Here is a 10,421-nt window from a genome sequence, read left to right on the forward strand (position 1 = left end):
TGGAGTTTATCAATGTTATGTTTTCATTGTTGTATTTCTCTCAATCTCTTTTTGATTAAAAAAACGTGTTACTCTAAAAGAAAAAAGCGTTTTCTGAATATGAATTAATCTTACCATTGTAGAATTTTTTGAAAATAGGGGACATATGCAGACGCAACTATGTATCACTCATAATTCCTTCACCGAAAGTATCAGTTATAAAGGTTTGACATATTTTCTTTGATTAATTTTTCCATATCTTATGTATAATTTTAAAATTAATTATGTTGTTCACAAAACACTGTATTGTTGTCATTTCCTCACTGTCAGTACTGTTTTCTGAAAAATCTCAATTATTTCATGGCACGAAGGGTTAAGTTTCCTTTAGTGTCCCTGTCCTAGTGGGTATTTAGCCAGGCTGCTCGTGTTGAGGCTCCACACAGCATCGCACTCAGCCTCACGTGCAGATCTCTTTAGCCAAGTCTCAAATCATTTTCTTGGGGTTGGATTTAGAAGTGAAACTATTAAGCTGGGCTGTTGGAGCATTTGAATGTTCTTGATACATTTTGTGAAATTTCTTTCCAGTGTGTGAGAGTGCAAATTTCTTAATTATCTCACTTGGGATAGTCAGATGAAAAGAGTAAAGATAATGCTGCCAATTTTACATAAGTCCTTCCTCACCGAAAAAAGGAGAACATCACTTTGTTTTAGTTTACATATTTTTTATTCCTAGCTTTCTCCCACCTCCTTCTTCTCTTGGAGCTCCTAAGTGTTATTATTGAAATCTCTGTCCTACGTTTCTGTGAAGATTATGTTGTGATTTTGGGAAATTTTTTTTTAATAAATCTCAATAGTTTAAGGTGAAACAGTAAAAAAAAAAACAAAAAAAAACAATAAGAGGAAGGGAAAGAAGATGATCATAACTGAGTTCTGTCACTCACACTAGGTCTTTCTTGTGTGGCTGGGTTCTGAGTTTCTTTCTCTTTTTTGCCCACACTATGCAACATACTAGAGCCTGGTTCCCTGAGCAGGGATTGAACCTGCGCCCCCTGCAGCTGAAGTGCAGAGTATTAACCACTGGAACACCAGGGATGTCCCCTGATTCTAACACTTCGGAGTGGCAGAAGCAAGAGTAAACACTGTCAATACAGCAATTTCTGCTTGACCCTGAAGCACCTGTTTAGCACGTGGATTATGGAACCATGGAAGGATTGTTTGTTCCAAACAACACCTCTTGCTAAACTAAGGGTGACATGATGGGGTGGAAAAAGGAGGCAACTAAAGTATTCTACACCCTCCTGTCAGGGTGGTGTATATTGTTACACCATAGAGTGGACAAATATTTAATAATATAAAGAAATTATTATAGTAATTACAAAACTACATATCCAATAACACCCTTATTTTTTATACATGTGCTAAAATATTAGAAGGTTTCTCTGAGCAGTACGATTATAAGTGATCGTTTTGTTCATTTTCCCTTTTTCTGCATTTTCCAAAGGTAATAGGGTGAAAAAGCAGGGAGAAGTTATGATATTCCGCACCAGTCTGCCTTGGGGCCTGACCCTTCCCCATTACAGTCACTGGCTGTGGCATAACGATCAATGCAAAGCACAGAGCTCCCCAGGTGGGGGGCCCACGAGTTAGGCCTGAAGGAACAAGATGGGCATCTCTGCTGAAGCATCAGCAGAAAAAGTAACATCTTCTTGGGGCTACAAGAAAGGCTGAAGAGAGGGGAGAGGGGAGGCAAGGAGAGAGGCCAGGAGAGAGGGACTGTCCCCTTCCTCAGCCCCTTCTCCCTTCTGCCACTGCTGCACATTCCCTGAGCCACGCAGGAAGCAGGACACGTGAGAGGATGGATAAAAAGGAAATACTGGGATTGAGGTTTCCTGGGACACAGGGAGTAAATTGTCCTCTTCTACATAGGTTTGTGTTTCAATATCTGCACTTTCAGGCTGCTGCTGCTGCTGCTAAGTCGCTTCAGTTGTGTCCGACTCTGTGCGACCCCATAGACGGCAGCCCACCAGGCTCCCCCGTCTCTGGGATTCTCCAAGCAAGAACACTGGAGTTGGTTGCCATTTCCTTCTCCAATGCATGAAAGTGAAAAGTGGAAGTGAAGTCGCTCAGTCGTATCCGACTCTTAGTGACCCCACGGACAGCAGCCCACCAGGCTCCTCCGTCCATGGGATTTTCCAGGCAAGAGTACTGGAGTGGGATGCCATTGCCTTCTCTGCACTTTCAGGCTAGCAACTTGAATTTCCTTGAATTTGTTCCACTCTTAGTAGGTGAAAAAAACACTGGAAACACTCAAAAGTAGGCAGAATCGAAGGCACCTGTTGTGCTGCAGGTATTCTCCACAGGAATGAAAAGAAACCCGCTCTCAAAGAAATGTGGACTTCCCAGGTGGCGCTAGTGGTAAAGAATCAAGAGACATAAGAGATGCTGGTGTGATCCCTGGGTTGGGAAGATCCCCTGGAGAAGGGCATGGCAACCCACTCCAGTATTATTGCCTAGAGAATCCCATGGACAGAGAAGCCTGGCGGGCTATAGTCCATAGAGTGGCAAAGACTCAGACAAGACTGAAACGCCTTAGCACACTCGTATCCGTGAAATGTAGTGGTATTTCTGTGTGCATAAACTGTATGTATCTAGACGTTCTGGGGTGTCAGTGCATGGGTAGGCAGAGACGTTCACATGTATTGACTCAAGGCCTGTATAATAATAGTTATTTTGAATCATTTTCCTCAGAGTTTCAACATTCCTTCATTCATTCAGTAAACACCTGGCTCCATCTAGTTCTACCTCCACCACTAATACACCCTTAAGTCATAGAATTTTTCCCAACCTCTTTCTCTACTGTGCTAAAAACCAGGGGCTTCCTGCAGGAACACAGAGCATCCGGCACACAGTTGGTTCTCACAGTGGGCAGCTGCTAATAATATTGTTGTTTTTCACTCAGGACCAGGTGTGCCACCAATTTCCTGACTGCTCACGCCCTCTTGAGACCTCGATACCATGCAGGTGTGCGTCCGCTGAAATGAACTGTGTATGAATCCATGTCTTACAGATGCTGGAGCCCCAACCTACATGTATGAGTTTCGTTATCACCCAAGCTTCTCAGCAGAGCTGAAACCAAAGACGGTGATGGGGGACCATGGGGATGAGCTCTTCTCTGTCTTCGGGGCTCCCTTTCTGAAAGGTGAGGCCCTTTGATGACTATAGCTTGCAGTTAGAAGATCGGGGTTCAAGTTTTGATTTGGTGACTTTGGACAGTTCCTCCTTCTCTCCAGGTCTTACTTTCACCAAAAACAGCGTTGAAGGACAAAGACTCCCAACCTTTTTTTGGCTCTAATGCATGTGATGGAGAATGAGTATCCTTGGGCCTTCACCCATGATCGCTCTAAGAATCCAAACCTGGGCATCAGCAAGTCAAGCTTAAAGTGTGCTTGAATAACCCAAGATCTTCTTAAATGCAGGGTCACCCACAGGCCGTGCTCAGGGCTAGAAGGCCACCACTCACTCCACACTCATAAGAGCATATGAGAATGTGAGTGAGAGTAAGGTTAGAACTGCTGTTAACCTTGAACAAGGACTAAGTGTGTGTGCCTGTATATCCAACCATCCATCTAAAGCTCATATCTTTTAAAAATAAATATAATTTAAATTATAATATTTTAAGGAATACCATTCACAAGTGTCCTTAAGTCTTTAATGTCTTCACCATCAGCAGTTATAGACAACTTGTGTGTGACACACCCCAGGGCTGTGCCTCTGCACACTTCCCGATGGATGACTATTTGGGGATCTTGCAGCTTGGTTATTTTTCAGATTCTGTAAAAACGTGTGTGGATCAAGGAAGCTGAGAAAAGACCCAAAGGAGAGCACCCTGGGAGATGGGGTTAGTCTAGCAGAACCCGTTTGCACTGAGTCCAGTGTCAGTAGGTGACAGTCAAGCTTAAAGTGTGCTTGAATAACCCAAGATCTTCTTAAAATGCAGGTTTTGACTCAGTAGGTCTGGAGTAAGGGCCCCTTTTCTGAATTTCTAGCAAGTTCTCAAGGGCTGCTATTGCCCACAAATCATACTTTGAGTAGCAATGGCTTTGTCTCCTCTTCACAGATGGTGCCTCAGAAGAGGAGATCAATCTCAGCAAGATGGTGATGAAATTTTGGGCCAACTTTGCTCGGAATGGGTGAGCTTCTGGCAGACATGGAGCGGGGTTGGGAAGGAACAGGGTGTGTCTGTTGGGTAGGGGAGCTTCCAACATGTGATGGTCAAAAGCCCGGCCATGTGACCTCTGACATGAGAGCTCCCTGTGGTGGACTGGCTGCCCAAAACATGGTCAGCCTCCTGTCTCTGGCGGAATATGAGCCTTTGGCAGAAATGAAGCCACGAGGTCCCTGACCATCTCAGAGGGTTGTTGGGACCACACTGTTGCTTTGGTGAATTTCTATTGATTTGTTTCAGGAACCCCAATGGGGAGGGGCTTCCCCATTGGCCGGTATATGATCATAAAGAAGGGTACCTTCAGATTGGTGTCAACACTCGGGCCGCTGAGAAGCTGAAAGACAAGGAAGTAGCTTTCTGGAATGAGCTTCTGTCCAGGGAGGTGGCAAAGAAGGCACCACACTTAAAACATGTTGAGCTGTGAACGGGAGGCTTGACTGGGTCCCCAGATGGAGGTTTCTCTAGAAGTGTTTATGTGCCAAAGAGGCGTCTTATTGTGGAGGCTGAGGAATTATCCGATGGGAGTGGCAGAGGTCAGGGAGGGGGAGTTTCTGTTTCTGTGGCCTCAATTTGGAGAGGTCAGGGAGGGGGAGTTTCTGTTTCTGTGGCCTCAATTTGGAAATAAACGTTCTTTTGGAGACCAAGTCAATGTCTTTGTCTTGCGCTGGAATAAAGTCATCCTCCTCAGTGAGAGAAGGATGAAGGCAGTGGGCACCATCGGCAGGAAGGTGCTCTGGCCATTCTGGCTTGATCTCTGGACGTGCGGAGTGGAGCGGGCTGGGCCCTGGGAGGTGCTGAGGGGGCCGCTGCATCACTCCATGTCTCAGGACCATCCACAACTCCAATGAGAGGATGTGGGGGACCAGAGTGCCGTGTCCCCCTCCTCCATGCGGAGCTGCCTGTAGAGATGGAGGCGATACAGACTGAGGATGTGCTGGAGTGGGAAAGAGGGGGACGGGGCATGGCGACATGTGGCATGGCGACATGTGGCATGGCGACATGTGGCATGGCTGCCTGGACCTTACTGGCCCTCTCACAGGTCTACAGTGCTTTCTTCAACTTACGTGTTATCCTTCCAGGCCCCTCCCTGGGGCCATCTCTTCCAACAACTCATATGAACCCTCTCTGCGGCCTGAACCACATCAGATCCAAGCAGTGACCACACTGAAGTGAGTCCCAGGAGTATCACCTGAAAACTGTCTCTTTCAGATTTCCTGGAGTGATTTCTGGCTTCTCCTGGGCTGTAGAAATCTCCAAGAAATGCCACTCCCACCTTAACCCACAAAAATTATATTATCCTTAAAGTCCTGACCTTTTCTGACTGTTTCAGAGAGGCTACAAGGAAAACCATTACCCTGAAGTGTCAGGGAAATGGGCTCCATGGAGGAGAGATGGGATGCGAAAACTGGCTGACCATCTGCCAACAGGTGGAAGATGGAGTCACTGCACGTGTGAGTAGAATGAGTCGAAAATGTGAATCAACTGCTAAAGGCCGATGGTGGGCAAGTATGGGAGTATACAGTCCTTAGGAGCATGGACCCATAGGGGAGTTTACACTCATTGCAGGCCCTTCTCCCTGGACCCCAAAAAGGGACCCATGAGAAATGCTGGTAACAGGTAGTACTTGTTATTCTTATGTGACTAAGTCATGTCCGGCTCTTCTCAACCATGGACTATAAACGGTTAGGCTTCTCTGTCCATGGTATTCTCCAGGCCAGACTACTGGAGTGGGTTGCCATTTCATTCTCCAGAGGAGCTTCCCAACCCAGGGATCCAACACATGTCTCCTGCATTGACAGGCAGGTTCTTTACCACTCAGCCACAGCAGAATCCCTTTCTCTTGGGTTGAACATCAAGTAGCAATTCCCTCCAGCAAACACCAGGAGGCAGAACACCTGGAATGGATTACATTCACTTAGCACACCCTGCTCGTTAGTAACCACCACCAGGCTCTCCCGCTGCTGCTACTGCTGCTGCTGCTAAGTCGCTTCAGTCGTGTCTGACTCTGTGCAACCCCAGAGACGGCAGCCCAGCAGGCTCCCCCATCCCTGGGATTCTCCAGGCAAGAACACTGGAGTGGGTGGCCATTTCCTTATCCAATGCATGAAAGTGAAAAGTGAAAGTGAAGTTGCTCAGTCGTGTCCGACTCTTCCAGACCCCATGGACTGCAGCCCACCAGGCTCCTCTGTCCATGGGATTTTCCAGGCAAGAGTACTGGAGTGGGGTGCCATCGCCTTCTCCTCCAGGCTCTCCTACCACTGAATAAACAACAGCAAACAGAGGAAAACATGAAATCCTTCCTTTGTAACCAAGTCTCAGGTACACTCACCCTTCCTTGACAATGGCTATCAAATTCCCTTCAAATTCAAGTCAGTATGTGGATTTCCACTAGGTTTGAGGGAAGGCAGCTTTCAGCCTGACCTAGGGAGGAATTTGCAAAGATTCAGAGTCCGGCCACTGCAAGGTCCTGTCAGGGGTCCTGTCAGTAGCACTGGGAAAGCCAAAACTGCTGTTTCCTGTGAGGAGGAGGAGAGGAGAGCCCCTCTAGGCATGTGTGGTCCACACAATGGGGCATTGGTGACGTGTATCCGGAACAGGTGCACACCTTCAGTGAATATACGTGCAGCTTATAAACATTTCTAATGCTAGTAATTTGTTCTTCACATATTCAGGTGAATATATCTGTTGAAGGAAAAATGGGTTTGATATATTTTGTCTCAAAAAAAGTTTTAGAAATCCTTTTATTGACCAAAGTTTGAAATTGAGGTGTAAAAAAAAAATAGATTTTTTTCCCCCGTGGTGTTTTAGAAGCCAGCCCTGTGTAGATGTCAAGCAAGAGGTGTGTTGGATTTCATCCCCTCCAAGTAGTTTTCCAGGCTCTCACCAAAACTGAGTTTGCAGGGATTCCCAGAAAAGGAAAATGAGGAATTGAAAACTTTCTCTGCAAACCATACTCTTAACACCAATAGAGTGAATCCTGCCATTGTCTGATGCCCTAATCATCTGGACGATGCTTTCATTTTGAGCCGAGAAGCTGAAGATATGAGAGGTGACCACAATGAATAGGGGTGTGAGGGGGCTACTATCTGGTCCAGAACCCAGGTCTCTGGGCTTCCACTCCAGTTCGTCACCCCAGTCCTCATGGTCATGAAATTTCTGTGTCCAAGACAAACCAAGGAAAACAGGGCCAGAATAAAGTCAACAACTTTTATTTCCACTCAGGAATTTCATAGAAACAGGAATGTGGCGTCGAGTCAGGTTTATGAAAAAGAATAAAGTGCAGATTTGCCCTGGTTGCTCTGTGGACACGTGGGGCAGGGTCTCCCCTACGTCAGGCACAGCAGCTGCACTTGTCCGAGGCCCCTTTGCAGACATAGCCCTGGCACACTTGGCACAGCCCACGGGTCTGCAGGAGCAGCAGCCTGGGGAGGCAACGGCAAGGTAACGTCAGAGCACACGTTACCCAGCAACACCCTTCCCACCAGCAGGCCTGACACAAGCAGCCCTGACGCCCAGACCCTGAGTTTCATGGAGTCCGCTGTCCGGACATCATTGCTGTCGGTTACCAGGTTAAGCTTTCCTGCCCCATGTTTGCCCAGGACAGGGCACAGGGCCTCAGAGAGACAGTGACCAGGGCCTCTGGGGACAAGAGAAAGCCAGCTCCCAGAGCCATCACTTAAGAAAGAATGTCCTCCAGGTCAAGGTGGAGGCCGTGACCTTCACAGAGCACCTCCCAGTGGGAATAGGGATGGTCTGAGCTGCTTACAGGAAACGGCAGAACCAGATCAGAGAAGCCACACATGGTCACTAGCTCATGTCCCTAAGGTGCTTCAGTCCATGAGAGGATTCAGAAACCTGAATCAGGAGGAAGGAGAACTAGATCTAGTGATGAGTCTGAGTCTGTCTGGTTGGGACCATCCGGGCCTCCATTTCCCGGTTCCCTAGTGAGAGCTTGATGTTCAGTCATGTCTGAGGTGATTCCAGGTGATTCAGAATCAGTTCCCGGTGAGGCGGATGCCAGGAAGTGTGGTCAGTGTCCTGCTCCTGCCTGCTGAGCTCTGGGTCCCTCCTAGGACTCAGCTCAGCCCCGAAGTTTCCAGAGGAGGCCCTGCACTCTTTTCTTGCAGGAGGGTCATCTGCAGGCCTTGCAGGAGCAGGAGCCAGTGCAGCTGCAGGAGGCACCAGACAGGAAGGGAAAGGCCAGCAGTGAGCAGGGGGGAGGAGGAACCACCACAGCCATCAGCAGGGCCCTCCCCCACCACCTGGGTCGGGACCAGCTCTGGGAGAGCTCCTCTCCACTCAGGCAGATAGAGAAGCCCCAGCTCCCCTATTCAGGTCCCAGGAAAGAAGATCCCCTTCCCAGGGAAAATCCCAGGCACCAGACCCAACCCAGGTTGACCGGGGCTTGGGGCCAAGTCTATGTCCTAAACCCCAAGAGGCACCATGTCCCCTCCGGCCATCAAAGCCTGGTAGCTCCAAGCCTTTCACGTAGAACTGGGTCCTGGTCTTGCTGTCCCCTGAACCCCTGGGTGAGGGGAAGAAGGACAGTGTGGTGCCTCGGTGCTCTCAGATTTAGAATAGAGGCCAAGGGCGCCTGAAATACTCTCAGGAACCTGGCTGGGAAGACATTCCTAGACCAGTAAGTGACAGGGGTCCCCCTGTGATCAAGCTCCACACACTCCCTTCTGCAACCCTAGGGACCCTCTGTCACGTCCTGTGCCTGGGAAGCAGACATCAGTAGGGCTCAATTCCAGGGGTCCCTCACCAGTGGGGCAGGAGCACTTGGGGTCCATCAAGAGGAAAGGCGAGGTCCAAGGTCCAAAGCAGTGGTGAAGCAGACCCACTGGTCCTGTGGGAGGCCTTGGAGCCCAGAGCCAGTCCGGCGTTCGGAGGGGAGGGGCCGCCGCAGAGGCCCCGCCCCCTGCGCCCGCCCCGCCCGCAGCGCCCGGGCCGAGCGCGCGGCTCCACTTGGGTGCCGGCTGAGCCCAGGGCCCCTGTGCCCAGCCGTAAGCGCTGTCCCAGCCTCCCCGGCCGCCCGTCCCCGTGTTCGCCACGTGAGCAGCCACCTGTTCCCGGGCGTCTAGGAACAGGGCTCCTGTGTCCTCACGGCTTCCCCACCACAGACCCCGCGCCGCCGGCCTCCTGGTCGCCCTTGCCTGGAGCCAGTGAACCACCCCCCGCCTCCTGCTCGCTGGTGTCCCGCTTGGCTGAGGCCGGGGAGTGGTGCCCCAGACCCAAGGTGAAGGTGACCCTCGCCACCATTTCCCCTTCCGCGAGGTCCCCAGGCATGGTCTGCCTCGGTCCCCACCACGGTCTTTTCGCTGCAGTTTTCCTGTAACGTCTCCTGTAACAGCCCCGCGACCCACATTTCCTTAAGCCTCTGGTCCTCGCTTCCATTTTCCTTTCCTGAAGAGACAATGGCGCATTTCTCCAGGCGCCCCTTTGCCTCAGTTTTCCAGCGGCTTCCCTCAACTGTAATGGGGCCTCTGCACTCCAGGATGGAGGTTCCCTAATCATAGGATGTCCCCTGCACCCCTGCCCCACCTCGGAGATAGGCAGACCTGGCATTCAGTAGGAAAGACCAGTGGGTATTACCCTGTTAGTATTGCTGACAATTTCCTGGTAATTACACACCTTGGAGACTGTGCCAAGCCTTGTTAATTACTTTTGCTCTTTGAATTCTCACAGTAACCCCAAAGGGAAATACTAGTTACGAATGCCTTTCTCAAAGGCAAAACCGCACACACTACAAGGAGGCTCCTCAGGCAGGCTCACAGTGCTGGGGAGTTATTCCCTTCTGGTTTTTTTGTCACTTCCCAATTGAAAGAGAAAGTCAGTGAGAAAGCCTCCCTTTGAGCCAGAACTGTGTTCAGCACTTCTCACTGTGTAAGGCTCAATCCTGGGAGTGATACATGAGAAAGGAAAGGAATGTACATATGATATTCTGGCTATGGCCTTACTCTCCTTTCCAATAGTGGTCATTTTTCATATAATGAAATTTTCATATAACTATTTTTCATATGGTATACCCAAGAAAATATGAATCATTGAAAAGAAAATGGTAAGGAATTCCTGAGGCAGGTGACAGCAGAAAGGGCAGGATCCTTCAGTATCTGTTAGGAGGACCCACACTGTCTTGTTCATGGCCTTCTATCTCCAGGGTCAATGCCTCTTTTCCTGAATGGAGGGCAACACTCTCAGAGGAACTAGTCACATG

General features: G+C 49.3%; 1 protein-coding gene and 1 pseudogene across 4 annotated transcripts in view; one reads left to right on the forward strand and one right to left on the reverse strand.

Annotated features, from left to right (window-relative positions):
* Positions 1 to 4,848, forward strand: part of LOC133230192 (liver carboxylesterase-like) — a 32,369-nt gene extending 27,521 nt beyond the window's left edge. For 2 of the 4 annotated variants that reach the window (XR_009730782.1, XR_009730783.1), the window contains exons 12-15: positions 3,047 to 3,178; positions 4,097 to 4,169; positions 4,445 to 4,737; positions 4,783 to 4,848. Coding sequence is in view for 2 of the 4 variants with exons in the window: in XM_061387245.1 (XP_061243229.1) it covers positions 3,047 to 3,178; positions 4,097 to 4,169; positions 4,445 to 4,628 (389 nt within the window). In the remaining 2 variants the exon portion in view is untranslated. Of the gene's footprint in view, positions 1 to 3,046; positions 3,179 to 4,096; positions 4,170 to 4,444 lie in introns of all 4 variants that reach the window. The other 2 variants (XM_061387245.1, XM_061387246.1) reach the window with 1 other exon arrangement.
* Positions 4,849 to 7,266: 2,418 nt separating this feature from the next.
* LOC133229847 (metallothionein-1B-like) lies at positions 7,267 to 9,314 on the reverse strand (annotated as a pseudogene).
* Between the last annotated feature and the right edge of the window lie 1,107 nt (positions 9,315 to 10,421).

This window comes from Bos javanicus, chromosome 18 (assembly GCF_032452875.1).
Source record: "Bos javanicus breed banteng chromosome 18, ARS-OSU_banteng_1.0, whole genome shotgun sequence".
Taxonomy (NCBI): domain Eukaryota; kingdom Metazoa; phylum Chordata; class Mammalia; order Artiodactyla; family Bovidae; genus Bos; species Bos javanicus.